Here is an 18,774-nt window from a genome sequence, read left to right as displayed (position 1 = left end):
GGAGACGGACCAAGGGCGACGGGCGCCGCAGCCCGGGGACCCGAGAGCTGCGGTGGGAGGCGCTGCTGATACTGGAGCCGCGGGGGGCAGAACTCTGGGCCCTTCTATACCGGGTGGCATCTTTTCGACAGAAGACAAATAGCCAGAGTTCGGTGGAGTCGCCCCGAAAAAAGAGGGCCCAGAGCGCACTTAGCTTCGAAGGGGCCCCCTTCTGCCGCTCTAAGGACAGATCAGAAAGCCCATTGGCATTGGACGGGTGGGGACGGCTGAGAAGCTCCACACCGTGTAAAGGGTCGGGCTCAAAGGCGGAGGGGGCCGGGGCCTCCACTCAGACCCCACTAGGGCCACCGACCACCTCCAGGACTCGGGAGGTGCCAGCCCGCCCTCTGCGCGCTCTCCGCCACCAGCCGTCCAGGAACGCGGAGCCACCGAGAACTCCATTTCCCAGAAGCCCCAGCTCCCCGCGGCCCCGCGCCTCCATCAGGGACTGCATTTCCCAGGAGGCATGGCGCGCGAAGGCCGGAAATGAAGGGCCGCCCCGGCTTCGTCCGGGGGCGGGCAGAAGGCCGCTCACGCGGCCCAGGCAGGGGCCAGGCTGGGCCGCAGCGTGGACTCCATTTCCCGGCGGTCCTGTGGGAGGGGCGCGTGCGCAGTGTCTCGGCGAGGGACGGAAGATGGCGGCGTCGTCGTCTGCGAAGAGGCGCTGCTGAGGGGGCGCGAGGGGGACGGAGGCCGGAGCCGCGGTGAGCGGGGGCGGCGTGGGGGCCCGAGGGTCCAGGGGGGAAGGACCCTGAAGAGGCAGGGCGCTGGCGGGGGAGGGTGAGTGCGCTGCGAGGAGAGGGGAGCAGTGACGTTCGGTACCCCACTTTCTTTCCTGCCCAGGACCCTCTCGTGGCTTCCCAGCGCCCTCAGGGCAAAGTTCCAACGTGGCCCCCCGGGCGCGTCGGCCCCGCCGGCCTCGGCTCTGCCTCTTTGCACATTCACACTTCACACTGCTGCACCGGCCTTTGGGTTCCTCAAACTCGCCATGCGCCTTCCCGCCTTAGGATTTTTGCACAAGCCGCCCCCTCCGCCCGCAACATCCTTTCATCCCTCTACCCGGCTAGCGCCCATTCATCTTTGGGGCTCCGCTGCAGCGTCACTTCCTCTGCCAAGTCCTCCTTTTCCCGCCCTCTATCCCGAAACCCCCCTGCTGAACGCACTCCTTCCTAGGCCCCCGTTCTTTCCCTTCACGTCACGTGTCGGCTCATTCGTTATCACACCTTTATTTGTGTGGTTGCGCTGTCGGGGATCTTGAGCCCCAGTGCTGGTCACCCGCTGTAATGCCGGCCAGCCGGCCACTCAGAAGACACCCAGTTATTGTTCGCAGAATGAAAGATAAACTCCTAGGGTTACTCTGTAGATGAAGGGATTCAGACTCCTAGGTGAGAGGGAGGCCGTGGTACCCCAGGATGGAAGGGGAAGCAGGAATGGCTGGTAGTAGCAAAGACTAAAAACACCCCCAAATGTTCTTGAATAGGGAGACAGGCTGAAAAAGTCAGGACACAGCTCGGGAATAAAATGTTTTGCAGCTATAAAAGGGAATGGGGCGGGGGCAGGAACGTGGACGTCTCCACACTCCTGGGACATGTTCAGTGAAAACAGACTAGAAGACAGCGTTCACTGCATGCTTCCAAGAGAGGGGGCGACATGTATATACTTGGGCCGAAAAGGGACAGTCACAGAGTGGGAGAAGGAAACGATGTTGGTGGATCCCGACGTATTTGAGAGAAGAGTGGAAAGGGTCATTAGAAAGGGGTCCTTATGCTCTCATGGGTCCAGCAGTGTGCTGTGGCCACACGCCTTGGGCTGCAAGGACAGCTGGGGGGAGGAGCTTCCCGTCAGGTGGGTGCTGCTGTGGTGAGCAGCACAGGTACTGCAGCTGGGCGCTCGCTCAGCCTCGCAGAGGCTGTGAGCCTTTGCCCCCATGGCTTCAACTCAATGACCTTCAGGTTTTCTCATACATTGGAAATTAAAGCTAGATTCTCTCTAGTTTTCCCTTTTTAAAAAAGAATTTATTTTTATTTATACATACAAGAACTGGAGTGCAGGCCAAAGGTGTGGGGAGGAGGGTGAGAGGATCCACCAGAGACAGAGGGGGAGCAGAACAGGCGGACTGTGAAGCACACGGCCAGGGGGAGCAGCAGGCGGGTCAGGAGAGGTCTGCTGTGCCCGTGGGTCACTTCCTGGCCGGGGATCGAACTCATGCCCCAGTGGCTGCGGATAGCTTGATTGCACTGAGACTTTAACCCCTGCACATCAGAAAGGGCCTAGTTCCTCTTCTTCACTTAAGAGTAAGTATGAGACTGAGATGGGTGATAGGTATATTAGAATTGTGCCCAGTGTGTATTACACACTTAGTCAATACTAGTTATTATTTTTCTCAAGCATTTTGAGGGCAAAAGGCAGTTACTGAGCCCAGCGATTGGGGAAGCCTTTGGCGCCCCTCAGCTGGTATTTATGGAGCACTTACTAGCTGCCCAGCACTGTTGCAGGCAGAAAATACAAAACAGTGAACTAATGGGCAGATGTGGCCACACACATCTCTCCCCTCGTGGAACTTATCAATATGTAGCGTGTGGGTGGTAATAAAGTCCATGGAGAAGAGAAGCGCAGCACAGATGGAGAGAGAAGAAGCTGAACTCTCAATTTGGGGGAGAGGAAAAGCTCACTCCCAAGAGACTGAAGAAAGCGAGTTGTCCCTCACCTGGGGTGAAGAGTACTCCAGGGAGAAGGAAGAGGTGCATGGAGACTTTGAGAAAGGGGTGGGCTTGGCCTTTCCCGGAGACAGGAAGCCAGAGCGGGACATGCGGGCTGAGATCCGACGCCTTCGAGGCCTTGGTGAAGATGCCGGCTTCCGCTCGGAGCAGGATGTGGGGCGACAGCAAGGAGGGTTTCGGGAGGGTGCCGGACAGTCACGCTGGGCAGATGCTGCGTGATCGCTGCTGTGTACAGTAGATGTGACCGGTCTCATCCCATGTACACAATGGCAGCAGCGTGACTCCCCCCACTCGCCAGAAAGCCTGTTCTGGGGCCGGAGAGAGTGCAGCCGGCTGGGAGCAGGCAGCGCCCCAGCCCGCGGGGTGGCTGTATACAGGTGCAGCCAGCCAGTGGGTGCTGAGATCAGCCCGGGGGTGCGAAGCACTGAGGGGCCTGGTAGTTGAGGTACTGCCTCTAAGCAGGGAGACATGAGGCTCCCCGGATGACAGACCCCACATATATAAGGTCTGAGGCAGACCTGAGAGGGGGGAGGAGCTTCAGAAGACCTAGAGCCGGGATAGGTGGGGAAGGAGGGTTCCTTGGTGAAGAGTGGGGTGAAGATCCAGCCTAGTCCTGACCCCCAGAGCTGATCCACCTCTCCTCCAGGGCGCCCCGGACAGCAGCCATGGCAGGCAGCAGTGGGGACAGCGTCACTCGCCGGAGCGTAGCCTCCCAGTTTTTCACACAAGAGGAAGGGCCGGGCATCGATGGCATGACCACCTCAGAGAGAGTGAGTGGAGGACGAGGCACAGCCCCCGCCTCGGGGAGGCCCGTGCCCAGGTGGCAGAGCCCTGGGGCGTGGGGGGCTGGGCTGACGAGGCAGCTCCATCACTGGCTCCCCTCCCGCCAGGTGGTGGATCTCCTGAACCAGGCAGCGCTCATCACCAATGACTCGAAGATCACAGTTCTCAAGCAGGTGAGGGGTGGGGCGGGCTGAGCAGGCCTGGGGTGCAAAAGCCTGTGGGAAGGAAGATGGTAGCCACATGGGTGTCCACGTTGAAGCCCTGGGGATGTGCCTGCTCAGGCTGTCAGGCAGAGGCTCTCACCAGAGCCCCGTGGGCTGGGGTGATTTCACCCCTTTCCCATACGGAGAGTATCTCGGAGCCCAGGTTTGCTCTTCTGGGAGCTGACTGCATTGGGACTTTGGTGCTGGACTCTTAAGTCCAGATCCCACGCTTGTGTTTCCTCCCCTGAAAGTGGGGCCCAAAAGGGGGAGGCATAGAGGACCCTAGGGCCTGAGGTAGTCCAGAGGGGCTCCTGACCTACCTGAGGCACAGGGTGGGGAGGGGGTCACAGAGGGGACAGTCACAGAGGGGACATTTGAGCTGAGGCCTGGAGAAAGCTGACTGAGAAGCAGGCCAGGCGGGAGGGCTGTCTCAGCCAGGGCACCGGAGCGTGAGCACAGGCAGAAGTGGCCCTGGGAGCTGGGGGATGCTGGGAGGCAGGTGGAGCTCACCTCTGGGTGTGAGCCCCAGCTCAGTCACCCGTTCGGCCTGTGGTCCTGGGTACGACTCCCTGCCAGCCTCGCAGTGGCAGTGCTGGCGAGTCCTTGTGCCTGGCTGTGGAGCATGCAGTGAGGCACCTGGGCTGTGGGGCCGGCCTGGGCCGTGCTGGGTGTGTCTACCCACAGAAGGGCTTACGCCAGAGAGCCTGCCAGGCACAGGGGCTCACAGCCACAAATCCCTGCTGGATGGGCCTGCTGGGCTGAGGCCTCGCAGCTGGCCTGGGTCCCTGGGTAGAGAACAGCGGCTGAGGCCCAGGGTGGCGAGGCTCTGGCTGGGACGGTGGCAGGGCGTGGCAGAGCCAGGACTGGAGCTGAGGTGTCTGCCCGGTGTGTGTCCCCAGGTCCAGGAACTGATCATCAACAAAGACCCCACGCTCTTGGACAACTTTCTGGATGTGAGTGACAAACCGGCGAGCGGGGGGTTGGGGGGGGTGGGCTTGGCGCTGTGCTGACCCAGCTTCTTCCTGACTTGGCAGGAGATCATCGCTTTCCAGGCGGACAAGTCGATTGAAGTGCGGAAATTTGTCATTGGCTTCATCGAGGAGGCATGGTATGGGGAGATCCCGGGAGCACCCTCGGTGGACTCAGCCTCTTCAGCTCCAGGCCTGGCCTGGGTGGCCTGGGAGTCATATCCTCTGCTTCTTAGGCTTGTTCTGTCTCCTCTGCACAAATTGTCATAAGCTTGTGATCCAGGGATCATTAGAATTCCTCTGCTTCTCTCACACTTCACGGTTGTGTCGTCCTTAAGGACTGCCACCTCTCCCTTCAAAACTAAGCAGCATCTCACCGCTTTCCAGACTCTTCCCTGCTATTACACGGCCCTGAGCCCCCACTGCCCCTGCCTGGTGAGCTTTAGTGGCCAGTCTGGCCTCCCTGCCTCCACTCTCTTCATTTGCTTGATTTTGGTGAAAGTCACATACACATGGCCTTTACTGTGTCCACCATCTAGTTTTACGTCATTTCCCCTACAGGAAACACTGTCCCTTCCCTGACACATGGTGCCTGACCGCTTCTGCTGCAGTGTCCCTCAGGTCTCATGCTGGCCTGAGGCCTCCACGGGCCTGCACCCCCCTAGGTCACCCCCCAGACCCCCCACCCTGCCACCTCGCGGGTCTTCACTGCTGGCCTCCGACCTCCCTGCTGTTCCCTAAATCACTGCGACTTCGCCTCTCCATCTCCGTGCCTGCCAGGGACACTCACCCCAGCAGCCTCCCGACTGGCTCCCTCACTTCCCAGAGGCTGGCAGGGCCCACGCCTCTCGCACCCTCTCAGTGCTGTCCTTTATGGTGTCGCTAACCCGGGGGACTGGCTGCTTTTGCAAAATTGTCATCTCCACGAGGGCAGGAATTTTCTGTCTCATGGACCACTGAACCCAAGGCCTGGACTGGTGTCGGCAGAGGGCCCGAACACATCTTTGCGATGATAGTGCTGCTAGGAGAATTTAGTCGTGATCGTCACCACGAGGCGGCTTCCTGAGCCAGGCGCTGGGCTAATCCTCCCACTGAGTGTCCTCGCGGCGCCTTGGGCACGGAGCAGCTCCGTCCTTCTCACGGAAAGGAGACTGCGGCTCAGGGTGATACAGTGGCTTGTTAATCACCTGCGCACTTGCTAGTTAAGCCTTTGCTGGATGCTTTGTGACAGGGAGAGGATAAAAAGCGCCTGCTTAGGCCCTGATTGCCTCACCTCCTTTGTTGCTTGTTCTTCAGAGTAACACTATGACCCGTTGTTAACTGAGAGAAACAGGCTCAGAGAGGTGAGGTGAGTTTCTCAGGGCCGCGCAGCCAGTACCTGGCGCTGCTGCGCCTTTCACCCCGTGACGTCAGAGCTAAATTCTCAGTTCCCAGCTCTCCCCGGGACTTCCTGCTCCGTCCTGAGCTGCGAGTTCTTGGCTGGGGATACTGGCATTTCTTGTCAGACAGTAAGGAACCATGAGTGACATGCACATTCTGGGCAGAGTGTGGCCTTCCTGAATTTTAGTCTGTGAACACGAAGGCCTTGTGTTACTTCCTTCAGCGAAAAGTGAGACAACGCTAGGGCACACACCAGGGGGGCCTCCACTTTCGGCCCTCAGGCTTAGATAACAAAAGTGTAAACCAAGCCCGAGGTCACATCCAGCGCAGCCTGACGGTGTGACGGCTGCTGTGTGCTCGTGCTTTCCTCGCTCTTCTAAGCACTTGGTGCACTGTTGCGCTTTTCACAGCCACCGAGGTAGGTAATTCCCACACGAGACAGTTGCCCCAGTCCGTACCACGGTCTGACTCTGCTGCCCCTGGTGTGAGCCGCAGCGCCTAATAGAGCAGGGGGTGTTTGTAGGGCCAGCCTAGACCTGGGCTCCTGGTGGCTGTCTCCGAAGGTGCCAGGCCTTGTTCTTGGCTTCCAGATGTGCTGGCGAACACAACAGGTACGTTCCTGCCTCTGCCCACCCCAGTCCAGTCTCCTGACACTCATCATCCTTCCTTCCTCCTTCCCTGTTCTCCTGGTCCTCAGGCTCCCGCCGTCTGCCCAGAGGCCACCTTGACCTTGCTCTTTTGCTTCCATCTTCCAGCAAGCGAGACATCGAGTTGCTGCTGAAACTGATCGCGAACCTCAACATGCTCTTGAGGGACGAGCACGTGAACGTGGTTAAGAAGGCCATCCTCACCATGACCCAGCTCTACAAAGTGGCCCTGCAGGTGGGAGCGCCCTTCTACCCAGAGATTCTTGACCTGATGGGCCACGTTTGTAGGCCTAGCGGGTAGAGGGGGACACCAGGGTCCCATCAGGTTCTCGTAGGTCTCTGGCAACAGACAGGGTCCTGGTGTCTAGTCAGGGGATCGCCGTTGACCCATCCTGCGCCCAGCCCCCGGCCTCCCGTCCTGCTGTCCATCCTGCTTATCTGAGGCCATGCACTGCCCCGTTAAGTTCGGTGGCCAGCAGGGCTGGCTCCTGGCCTCTTGTGGTGCTCACAGCCAGTGAAGGAGAGACTAATCCTGATACCACAGAAACACAGTCACAGGCCTGGCGGGCGCACACGAGCCATGACACGCCGATGGCCGGGTCAATCTCGGCCACTGCCTGTGAGGCCAGCGGGCTTTTGCCTCTGTCTTCCTTGAGATTTGCGCCTTCGTCGCCTTGGGTTGACACTGTGACGCTCACCCAGACCTGGCCCGGGCCTCCATTTGTTAGCATGGGGCTGCAGTCAGCTGTGACTCAGGGAACGTTGCCCAAATGAGCGTAATTGTTGACTGAGGGCTGCTGGGCGGTGTGGGTGGCGTGGGATGGGTCGTCTCCAAGTCGCGTCTGTCTGTGCCTTCGGGCCGCTCACAGTGGATGGTGAAGTCACGGGTCATCAGCGAGCTCCAGGAGGCCTGCTGGGACATGGTGTCGGCCATGGCTGCGGACATCATACTGCTGCTGGACTCGGACAATGACGGCATCCGCACCCACGCTATCAAGTTTGTGGAGGGCCTCATCGTCACCCTGTCGCCCCGCATGGCCGACTCTGAGGTGCCCCGACGCCACGAGCATGACATCAGCCTGGACCGCATCCCCCGCGACCACCCTTACATCCAGTACAGTGAGTGCGTGGCCGCCGCTGTCAGTCACAGACCGCCTGCCCCCGCCCCTGCCTGGGTCTCCATTTCCAGAAGTTTTTCTCTTAAAGATTTATTTTACTGACAGCAGCTGGGGTGTAGGCGAGAGGTACGGGAGGTAAGTGGATCTGCTGAAATCCACTGCTGAGGGCAGCAGCGGGGAGACGCGAGGTCTGCTGCACCCTGTGGGGTCCCCTGCCTGGCGGGGGATCAAACTCACGCTGCAGATATCTTTACAGCACTGAGATTTAACCCTTTGTGCCAGCAGGGAGGCCCAATTTCTGGAAGCTTTAGGCCTATTATGTGAGCCTGGACGTGTTTCTTGTCTGAACTTCATTTTACTTTGCTGAGCCAGAGGTGACAGCGTGCTTGTGGTGAGGCTCCAGGAGCACGTGTGCCCGGAGGCACTAGCCAGGCTCAGGGTTTTCCTCGTTGCGAACTGTAACACTATCCATGCAAACTCGAGCGAGTCGAGAGATAAGTGTGGACCAGTGAGGGGCAGGCGTCCCGCCCTGCTCCTAGGGCTGGGTCTCGCTCAGAGCCTGTCCGTTCCAGGCCCTCCCTGTGCAGAGACAGGCTTGTGTGCGCTCAAAAGCTCGCATTTGAGCTTGTTGCCTTGTCCTTGCTGTTTCCAGAGACAGGCCCGCAGCTTATCAGCTGCTGAGAGGCATTAGCAGTAGTGCTTTGGTCTGAGTCTCTGCTGATGGGCTGGTGACCTGTTCTCTGAGCTGGTTTCCTCACTGGTGAATTTGGGGGCGTAATTATGGCACCTGCTTTAAGGGGGTAGGTGAGTGGTGAGTTAACGAATAGTCAGCAATCCCACATTCTGACATGTTGTTTGACAGCCTCTTAAGATTAGTGACAGTACTGTAACTTCTGTCTTTCCCTGCCAACATCACGCTGGGCTGCCCTACAATAGTGCAGCGTGGCTCCACCACCAGAGTGTGCCTCTGTGGTGAACGTTTGAGGCTTTTAGTTGTTGTTCCAGTAACTTGACAGCGTGTGTGTGCATAGAGAGCGTCGAATCTCTGTCCACGGTGCTGGGGGTTGGCCTTTGGGGAGCGACAGCACAGTGGAATTACAAGCCTTTGGCCCCTCAGGCTGCTCTACCCGGAGGCCTGGGAGAAAGACTGCTATGAGATGAGTCTCCTCTTCTTGTCAGATGTGCTGTGGGAAGAGGGCAAGGCAGCCTTGGAGCAGCTGCTCAAGTTCATGGTGCACCCCGCCATCTCCTCCATCAACCTGACCACAGCCCTGGGCTCCCTCGCCAACATCGCCCGCCAGAGACCCATGTTCATGTCCGAGGTGATCCAGGCCTACGAAACCCTGCATGGTAGGTTGGCTGCCCCACACCGGACCCCCCCTGCCCTGCCTGCTCCCTCCTGAGGAAGTGCGAGGGGCCTCCAGCAGCCTGTAGGTCGTGGCCTGAGGCATATTCTCTAGGCTAGTTCCAGGGACAGAGACATGCGTCACAGCTGGCTCTTCATACCAGGTCGGGTAAGAGGCGGGAGATGCCATCATGTCTGAGGTACTTTAAGATCGCCCAGCCTTTCCCCCTTCCCCAGAAGGGCAGGGAGGAGAGATGTGCCCAGACACGTGAGGACGAGTGCACGGTACTGCATTCTGCTATTTTCTCCACCTCTGGGTACTCGAATGCCGAGAAGCGGGGTTGAGGTGTGAGCGTGTGCAGGTCGCACTGTCCTGCGCTGGCCGTCACTTTCCCTGTGGGCCGCATTCTGTGTTTGGGGTAGTGAAGGTGGCCCTGGTTGCTCCAGACTTGGGTTCCATGCACTTGGCAACCCGAGGGAAAGAGAGTGTCTCCTCCCCATGGTCGCTCAGAAGTCCAAGGGCTGATGCTCATTGTTTCCGATTGGCCGAGAAGAGATTGCGAGCTTGTCGCTGAGCCAATCACGGCGGCCACAGGGTGGGCGTGTCCTTACTGGCCCCCAGCTCTCTCCCACTTGGACTGAGATGGAGCCAGGGTGGCTCCCTCAAAGGAGAATGGGAGTGCTGTTGGCTGAGGAAGGGAGCACGGAGACTGTACAGGCAAAATTACAGACATCCTCTTTCCCCCCGGCTCAGCGGAGGCTGGCTCGTCAAGGTGACGGTTAGGCATTAGAAAGCCATCCTGGTGGCAGGGAGACCAGCGGCGAACTGGCAGCGGTTCAGCTGGGCCAGTCCCAGGTGAAGGTGTGAGCGTAGCCTTACCCGGGCGGGGGTGGGGGGCAGGTGGAATTTCCAGACCAGGCGGGAAAGGAGATGAGACTTTCCGTTTGACGTTAGGAGGGTGAGTCGTTTCCTTTGTAAGGAGGCTGACGAGTGCCTGTGGAGCCTATGCAGGCCTGAAGGGTCAGCTGGTGTCCAACGGGAGTTGGGAAGTCCGGCCGGCAGGGCCCGGGCCACCTGCCCACAGTCCTGAGCGCCTGCCTGTGTCCTCACAGCCAACCTGCCCCCGACACTGGCCAAATCCCAGGTGAGCAGCGTGCGCAAGAACCTCAAGTTGCACCTGTTGAGTGTGCTGAAGCACCCAGCCTCCCTGGAGTTCCAGGCCCAGATCACCACCCTGCTGGTGGACCTGGGCACCCCTCAGGCGGAGATCGCCCGCAACATGCCCAGCGGCAAGGATGCCCGCAAGCGGCCCCGTGACGACTCGGACCCCGCGCTCAAGAAGATGAAGCTGGGTGAGCTGGGGAGGCCTGGCGGGCCTGGGTTGGCCTTTGAGACGCCTGTTTACCTTTTAAATGTAAAATACAAAGAGGCTCCCTTCGTTCTGTCACACTATGTTGTACGTTATGTTGTGTGAGTGAGATGACATAGCCTGATAAATACAAAAGTACAGCTCCGTACAAGTTACCTAAACTACACAGAAAAGAAGAAAATGAAGATCTCCCTCTTAGCCTCTCCCTAGAAGTAGCCACTCCCCCAAGGTTAGCATATTTTCTTTTTTAACTTTTACTTATTTTTGTGTAGTCAGTAGGATCCTGCCCTTATCTTTTTTTTTTCAATAGTTTATTTCCACATCATCTTGTGCCTTTCCCCATCTCAGTTGCAATCCCCATGGGCGTCCCATCACCAGATCACCTGTGTGCCATCACCATGGTCCAGTGCGCTCTCCCTGCCCCATTTTGACCCCACTCCACCCCCGTAAAATGTCTCTCGTCTATAACTAGCATATTTTCTTTCAGAAACGCCTGGGGGTGGTGTTAAGTGGGCTTTCTAAAGTACTTTTGGGGTTGTGTTACTTGCCATTAGAGTCAACCAGCACAGACTTTCTTACTCCAAAGGAACTTTTGATCACTTGTCTATTCCTAGGAAATCTATGAAAGAATCGTGCCCTCCCAAATAACTAATTTCGAGCTAACGCGTGAGATAGGGTCTCTGTTCTTCCTCGCAATCAAACGCGTGGAGCGGTGCCTCCGTGCGCTCCGTGAGGGCCTCGGTGCTTTCTGTACGTAACGGGGCTGGGGGTCTGTTCCCTTCTTTCAAAGGGGCACAGGGACCGCTTTCACCAGCCCCGTGGTGGGCACCCCCCTGGGTCTATGCCTGAACAGTGGGCTGAGGGCTGCACAACGCCCTCGGCGTCCCGCTGCAACACGTCCCACAAGGAGGGGCCGAGGCGGCAGAGAGACGGTCGCCGACGGTCACTTTTTGCCCAGCGATTCGATTTTGCGTTCCTTTACGCTTGCTGTCTGGAAGGAGCTTGGAGCTTGCGGACTAGTTGCGAGAATAGTGCCATGAACCCCTCTGTGCCTTCCTGAAGCGGGGATCCCCACGGCGTCCCGCCCCAGCAGGCTCCGAGGTGGTCCCTCCACCTCCTTGGCTCCCGGCCTCACCCTTGCGGGGTCCGGCTCGTTGGGAGGACGGGCCCTCCGTCTGGGTCTGTCTGCTCTGTCTTCCAGCTGCGTTCAGGTGCTGTGCGTGGGTGGCTCACAGCAGAAGGGGTGCCCCGCCCTCGTGGTGACGAGGGGGTGTCAGTTTGTCTGGCCAGGGATGGGAACGTTGATCACACGTTTCAGAGGGTAAAAGGGCTACATTAGCCGCAGTCCCCTGCAGGAAAGGCGCTCTTCTCCCTCCTGGGGTTCTCTCTCACGCTGGTAACACTCTGTCACTGTCCTCGCTGTGGTGTGCAGTCGCCTCACGCTTGCCAGCGGGAGTCTGAGCAAGCCTGTGTCCATTTGCTGAGCTCCATCGGTTTCCGACAGCCCTTATTTTCTGGAGTTGATCAGGCGTACATGCACTGCCCCTGCCTGGCCAGGCAGCCGGCTGTTTCTCCACGGAGCTTGCTTGTCTTTTTAAGATTTGTTTGTGCATACAGAACTGGGGTACAGGCCAGAGGCTTCACCAGAGACAGAGTGGGGAGCAGAACAGGCCGACGGACGAAATACACTGCTGAGGGGAGCAGCGGGCGGGTCAGGAGAGGTCTGCCGCGCCATGGGGTCACCTCTGGGGCGGGGATCGAACGCATGTGGAAGTGGCTTTAGCTTCTTGGTGCTGCACCTTAACCCGCTGTGCCCCGGGGGCGCCCAGCTTGTTTGCTTTTTAGTGGGAAGTGACCTCAGCGTCAGCCCTGTGGACACCCGGTGCCCACTGCACAGGGTGCACGTGGTGACTTGCTAAAATGCTCCCCAAAGCTGCGGTATCCCCCGACTTCAGCCCCGTGCCAGTGCCCGCTGCATGCTCAGAGGGCTTCCAGGTGTCAGTAACTCCTGGGGGAGCAGGTGGCTCCCTGGGCTGCAAGTCGGGTCGGCGCCTGCGGGAGTCAGACCAGGCATCCTCGCAGACGTGCTGCCGGTGCCCTGGGCTCAGGCGGCCTCTGGTTGGCTCGCGGGCTCGCCGCGTTAGCGCGAGGCTGGCGGCTCCTGCACACGCGTGGTGAGCTTTTGGAGACTGGGACATTTCAGCCTATTCTTGGCTTTTCGGACTGACCGCTACGAGATGGAACACCCAGGTCTCCCACCCCTGTAGGACGGAGCACCCCTCGAACCTTGGCTGGAAGACCGCTGGCCACACCTCCCCGGCTGGCGCCAGCCTGGCCGTGCCCTTCTCTGCGCGACCTCTGGGGTCTTTGTGTATTTCGCATTAGCTGGTCTCTGAGGTTTCGGGTCAGTGACTGAGAAGTGGACGTGCTCTGTGTGTGTCAGAGAAGCGTGCATGCTTTACATTTTGCGTGACTAGCAACGTACTCTTGGGGAGGCCCCGCCGGTTTCCCGTTCCACGAGCCACCCGGCCGCCCCGTCTTACTTTCCGTCAGTCACTCGGCAGCAGGGCCCTCACTAGGTGGGAGGTGGTTTCGCATCTGCCTGATGCCTGGTGAGGTCAAGCACTTCTTCCCGAAACGGCGACGCTCCGTGAAATCATTAGTTGGCCTTTGGGTCTCCTGAGAGGTCAGTGTGGTAGCCGCGCTGCTGCGGCTTTCTCCATTCCACACGTGGAGACCGGAGGCCCAGAGGCAGGCAGGTCACCAGGGCCATTTGGCTTCCGAGGGCAGCGCCGGCTGCCATTCAGGCCCCGCCCGTCGGTGAGCTGCTCCTGCGTGCGTCGGGGCAGACCCAGGGCCCGGCAGGAGGGTGGGCAGATGGCTGCCCCCTGGAGCCACACTTGTCTCTTTACCCTAGAGCCCAACCTCGGGGAAGATGACGAGGACAAGGACCTGGAACCAGGCCCATCAGGGACCTCAAAGGCCTCCGCCCAGATTTCTGGCCAGTCGGACACAGACATCACTGCAGAGTTCCTGCAGCCTCTGCTGACACCTGACAACGTGGCCAATCTGGTGAGGATGGGTAGGGGCCGCCGCCCCGGACAGGAAGGCGCGCTTGCAGGTCCCCACCCGCTCCGCTCCTCGGTGTGTGCGTCCCGTGACGTAACGTGTCCTCTGTCCTCAGTGCTGGGCGGACATGGTCCTGAAGACCTTTGGACCTTGGGTGGCCCCCTCTCTCTCTGGTTCCACTTCTTCAAGAGGTTACTTTGCCCCCCCCTTTGGTGGTCTCACTCACCTTTCAAGGGGCGGGGCTCTTAGCCGGAGGGTGACCGCAGTGGATTAGCTGCTGGGTGGTGTGGGGTGGCCAGCGGGGTCCTCGGGTTCTCAGAGCTGTCCTGCTCCACGGTGAATCCCTGGCTTGCTTTGTCTCGGGTAGGACTGGGGTGCGGCTTCTTGTGGAGTGCTCCGGGAGAGAGCCCCTCCCCAGTGCCCTGCAGTCACCCAGTCTGCCTCTCTCTTCCTGGAGGCTCCCAGGAGCTTCGAGGTCTGGCAGCATGAGTGGAATTTTAATCAGGAGGTGGTGAGGAGACGTTTTCTCCCCAACTCAGATCCCCCTGGTGAGCGCCAGGCCTGAAACCTGGGTGTGAAGCTCCATGGCCCATCCTCTCCCCTTGGTCTGTTCCCACACCCCTGGACATCCGGGCCCCACCCACTCCCAGCACCTGGCCGCGGCGGTGACCCCGCCCCTGACGTGAGTCCGACGGTGTGTGCCGGTGTCCTCCCCGCACTTCGGAAGCGTGCTGTCCCCAGCATTCTCGGCTTCTGGAGCTGGGGCTGAGTGTCCTGTCACACACACCCCTGCGCCCGCTGGCGTGCGGCCCCCTGTGCTGGCCGTCGGGTTGTACCCCCAGTATTAACGACTTGGCTGGCTAGTTTGCCGTAGTCTTTCCCAGCGTAAGCTTCTTAGGATCCAAGTTTCCACCGAAGTGCCACCCACCTGGGTTGATTTGTAGAACCCCAAATTTCTGTTCCCAGTTATTTTGTCATTCACAGTACACGTTTAAGGGCCCAAGTGTGTACAGGATTAAACTTATGTTTTGCTACCAAAAGATAGGGATGTGCTCTGCTGGGCTGTTTTCACTTATTTTTTAAAATCAGTTTCCAGTCCACGTGACTCTTCACTGCCCCCATGCTGTCCCCATCCTGGAGTACACACCCCAGGCCCCCCACCCCACAAGACGTCACCGGTGGGGATCTGATTCTCGCCTGCCGCTCGAGTCTCAGGAAGAGGCACTCCCGAGAGCCTGTGCTGTGCCTGTGCGATGGGTCTCACGGCCCTGCCCTCCCCTCCTGCAGCACCACACCGCCCCTCCCGTTCCCTCTGACGGGCCAGGAGCCTGAGCCCCACGAGAGCTGGCGAGTCCCAAGGCGCGCCCTTGACCCAGCACGGGCCCGGGCAGGCGCCTGACCCTGGGCCCTCCGCAGGTCCTCATCAGCATGGTGTACCTGCCCGAGGCCATGCCGGCGTCCTTCCAAGCCATCTACACCCCGGTGGAGTCGGCGGGCACGGAAGCCCAGATCAAGCACCTGGCTCGGCTCATGGCCACACAGATGACGGCCGCGGGACTCGGGCCAGGTGGGTGTCGCGCGTGGCTGACCTGGCCTGGCGTGGGCTCCCTTGGGTAGCGCAGGTGAGGATCACGCGACATCTGGGTGTAGATGTGTCGTGTGCCCAGTATTGCCAGGCCCTCGGCTTGGAGCTCTAACAGGCCTGGGGGTCTGAGGTCTTGATATGGGCCGGTGTCGGCCGCTTAGTAGCTGTGAGACGTTGCTCAGGTCACTCGACCGCTCTGTGCCATCCCAGCAGTATGATGGAGGTAAAACTTGCACAGAGAAGCACGTCACTCTTGAGCATGCACCTTCACAGTGAGCGAACCCACCGTGTCACCACCCAGATGATGGAGGTGGAGGTGTGGGCTGTTCCCACCACTCTTCCGGTCAGCGCTCAGCGTCCCCCTTTAGAGACAACCAGGGCGCACTGCGGTCCCCACAGATAGGCTCGGCTCCGGTTGGAGCCTCACATCAGTGGGGCTGCGGAGTCTGCTTTTGCTCAGCAAATTTTGAGACTCACCCTGGTCAAGCAAGCATTAGGTTTTTTATTACTTGGAAAGATGCTATCGTGAGAACGTTTGGCCACACTGCTATTGCTGGACCTGTGTGCTGTCCCAGTTTTTGACTGGTGAGTAGAGCCGCCAGGACCCGTGCTGGGCACGCGCACGCTCGCTTGCCTGGGGCAGTGCCAGGGCAAAGGCAGGGCCGTGGGCAGCGCCTACTGGACCCGCACACGGTGGCTCCCAAGGGCATGGAGCACTTGCCTGCCACGAGCTGCGAACGGCACTTCCGGCGTGAGGTCGGGCCTGGCGTCCAAGCCCGGGCCCAAGGGGACCTGCTCTAGGCGGGCTCGGGTGGGCTTTGTGGTGAGGAGCCTCAGCGAAGGGCCTGGCGCTCAGTGGGCGCCGCAGGGATGGCGTCTGATGCCGCTGCCTGTTGCCCCTCTCAGGGGTGGAGCAGACCAAGCAGTGCAAAGAGGAGCCCAAGGAGGAGAAGGTGGTGAAGCCAGAGAGTGTCCTGATCAAGCGGCGCCTGTCAGCCCAGGGCCAGGCCATCTCCGTGGTGGGCTCCCTGGGCTCCATGTCCACTCTGGAGGAGGAGGCGCCCCAGGCCAAGAGGAGGCCGGAGCCCATCATCCCCGTCACGCAGCCCCGGTGAGTCCCTGCTGGTGCAGGGCTGAGGGGTGTGTGTGTATCTAGAGAGGCAGGTGGTCTGGGCGAGAACCTGCTGAATCTGGAGTCAGTGCTGTACCCCCAAACCTTAGATGATGGTGTAAAAATACCCCTTATGTCTAACGTTGGAGTGATGGTATTTCTCGCCAGGAATCAGAGGAGAATTAAATTGGTTCGCGGTTTGGGAACTCAGTTTGATGACTCTTGGGGCGGAGAGTGACCGTGACGCCCTGATGTGGCATGATTTCTGAGGCACTAAGTGCTCTGACCGTCGCCATCACCGTCCTCACAGACGGACGGGGCAGCACCTATCCTGCTGCCCCCCGAGGCCCCCGGCCCCCTTGTGCTGGCACCCTGACCAGTGTTCCTTCAGCGGCCAAGCAGGCCCCCACTTTGGGTTCACATCACTCTCACATTATCTCTGCAGAAGTCCCCCTAGACACCCCTTAAAGGGACAAAAACTCATCCCCTCCCTTGTTTCCTGTGACCTAAGGGCCTCAGTTGGGGTCAGAGGGGCCACGAGCCTGTGGCCTGGGTTGGGCCTCTCTGAATGTGCCTAGGCTCCGGGAAGGGCACTCCCTGGCACTGTCCCTGTTGCTATTCTCCCTTGTAGACTGGCAGGCGCTGGGGGGCGCAAAAAAATCTTCCGCCTAAGTGATGTGCTGAAGCCTCTGACGGATGCCCAGGTTGAGGCTATGAAGCTGGGAGCTGTGAAGCGGATCCTGCGGGCTGAGAAGGCCGTGGCCTGCAGCGGGGCCGCCCAGGTACACCCGTCCCCCGGCCCACCCTCTGGTGCCCCTCCAGCCTCCTACCTCAGATCCCAGCCTGGCCTCAGCCCCGGCCCCAGGCAGCCTCTTCTCAGGCCTCCCTTCTGTCCTCTGGAAGGGAGCCACAGCATCAGCTCTGCATGCAGTGAGGTGGTGCAGAGGTGGGACACGACACCCGTAAGCATCCGATGGCAGTGGGGCCACCCGCAGTTGAGTCAGGTCCTTCCAGACCTTCGTGTCACAGTGTAGGCTCCACGCCCCAAAGCTCATTTTAGTTTGCAATGATTGATTTACTTCTCCCCTTTTATTATCTTTCTTCCTGCACAAGTGGAACTTGCTGGGCCTGACGCCCTTCAGCCTGCCTTCCTCACTTAGCCCCGCTCTGCACGGGGTCCCTGAGACGGCAGAGCCGGCCCGAGCGCCACAGTGCCCGGGGCTGCCCCTTGCCGACGCGCACTGCTTTCCCGTCAGGTGCGCATAAAGATCCTGGCCAGCCTGGTGACGCAGTTTGACGCGGGCCTGAAGGCAGAGGTCCTGTCCTTCATCCTGGAGGACGTGCGGGCCCGCCTGGACCTGGCCTTCGCCTGGCTCTACCAGGAGTACAACACCTACCTGGCCTCAGGCACCCTGGACAAGTACGAGGACTGCCTCATCCGCCTGCTGTCCGGCCTGCAGGAGAAGCCCGACCAGAAGGACGGGTGAGGGCCGCCCCCCGCCCGCCTTTCCATGCTGGCGCCGCTCCTCCTGCGCCAGCCCCGCGTCTCGCCTCCTCCCGCGCTCTGGGGGTGGCGGGTGGCTCGCTGCCGGGCCCGGCGCCCAGCTGTGTCCCCACTGTTTCCGCGCCTGCCCCGCCGGCTGACTGGAGGTGGACCTCTCTCCAGCTCTCCTTCCTGAGCTTGCCTGCTGCTTCCTTGCTGTTCTCAGCCGCCAGCTCGTCCATTCCTCAGCCAGCCGCCTGGGGACATTTTAAAATGTCACTCCTGGCTTTCTACTTTCCCACCAAAATCACCTCCCATGATCTTGGGGTAAAATGCAGCCTCCATAACTATGGCCTGTGGGACCTTGTCTGATCCAAACCTGCGAACCTCTTCAGCCTTTCGTTTGCCCCTTTGCGTCTCACTGCCCACACTTGGGCCACACCGGCCTTCTGGCTTCTGTTCTCCACTGTGCCAGCGTCAGGGGTTGCACGTACTGTTTTACTCCGCCGGCTGCCCTCCCCACTCCCGGTGTGCAGGTGACTCCTCCCACTGCCTTCAAATCACAAGTTACCTCAGAGTGACCTCTTGTGGCCACCACATCAAAAATAAAAACCTTCCCACTGCGGTAGTGGGCAAGTAGTCAGGACCCCCATTTGACAGGGGAGATGCGCGTGGCAGGCAGGGAGAGCCTGCCCAGTGTGCCCGGCTGGCGGTATTTGCCTCCAGTCTGTTGCCAGGGGCTTGATGGAGCTGTTTCCGAGGGCGGACGCGGCTAGCTCTGCATCTTCGCGAGGTTAGCAGGGCTGGAAGCCAGGGCAGCCTCAGCCCCACCCCTGTCCCCCCACAGGATCTTCACTAAGGTGGTGCTGGAGGCCCCCCTCATCACTGAGAGCGCCCTGGAGGTGATACGCAAGTATTGCGAGGACGAGGTAAGCGCAGCCTCCCTGCTGGCC

General features: G+C 59.9%; 1 protein-coding gene across 2 annotated transcripts in view; it reads left to right on the top strand.

The window, feature by feature from the left end:
* Positions 1 to 593: 593 nt before the first annotated feature.
* The window catches only part of SYMPK (symplekin), a 28,207-nt gene continuing 10,026 nt past the window's right edge, over positions 594 to 18,774 (top strand). The window contains exons 1-15 of one of the 2 annotated variants that reach the window (XM_012733767.1): positions 594 to 743; positions 3,406 to 3,529; positions 3,650 to 3,715; positions 4,645 to 4,698; positions 4,780 to 4,853; positions 6,849 to 6,975; positions 7,610 to 7,859; positions 9,038 to 9,208; positions 10,317 to 10,556; positions 13,491 to 13,645; positions 15,059 to 15,209; positions 16,134 to 16,338; positions 16,970 to 17,120; positions 17,595 to 17,821; positions 18,669 to 18,750. In XM_012733767.1, the coding sequence (XP_012589221.1) occupies positions 3,425 to 3,529; positions 3,650 to 3,715; positions 4,645 to 4,698; positions 4,780 to 4,853; positions 6,849 to 6,975; positions 7,610 to 7,859; positions 9,038 to 9,208; positions 10,317 to 10,556; positions 13,491 to 13,645; positions 15,059 to 15,209; positions 16,134 to 16,338; positions 16,970 to 17,120; positions 17,595 to 17,821; positions 18,669 to 18,750 (2,058 nt within the window). In that variant the 5' untranslated portion in view covers positions 594 to 743; positions 3,406 to 3,424. The remainder of the gene's footprint in view (positions 744 to 3,405; positions 3,530 to 3,649; positions 3,716 to 4,644; positions 4,699 to 4,779; positions 4,854 to 6,848; positions 6,976 to 7,609; positions 7,860 to 9,037; positions 9,209 to 10,316; positions 10,557 to 13,490; positions 13,646 to 15,058; positions 15,210 to 16,133; positions 16,339 to 16,969; positions 17,121 to 17,594; positions 17,822 to 18,668; positions 18,751 to 18,774) is intronic. The other variant, XM_004694212.2, reaches the window with a different exon arrangement.

The sequence above is a fragment of the Condylura cristata genome, unplaced genomic scaffold, assembly GCF_000260355.1.
Source record: "Condylura cristata isolate star-nosed mole 26May11 unplaced genomic scaffold, ConCri1.0 scaffold00041, whole genome shotgun sequence".
In the NCBI taxonomy this organism is placed as follows: domain Eukaryota; kingdom Metazoa; phylum Chordata; class Mammalia; order Eulipotyphla; family Talpidae; genus Condylura; species Condylura cristata.
This window is presented reverse-complemented; position numbering and strand designations above follow the sequence as displayed.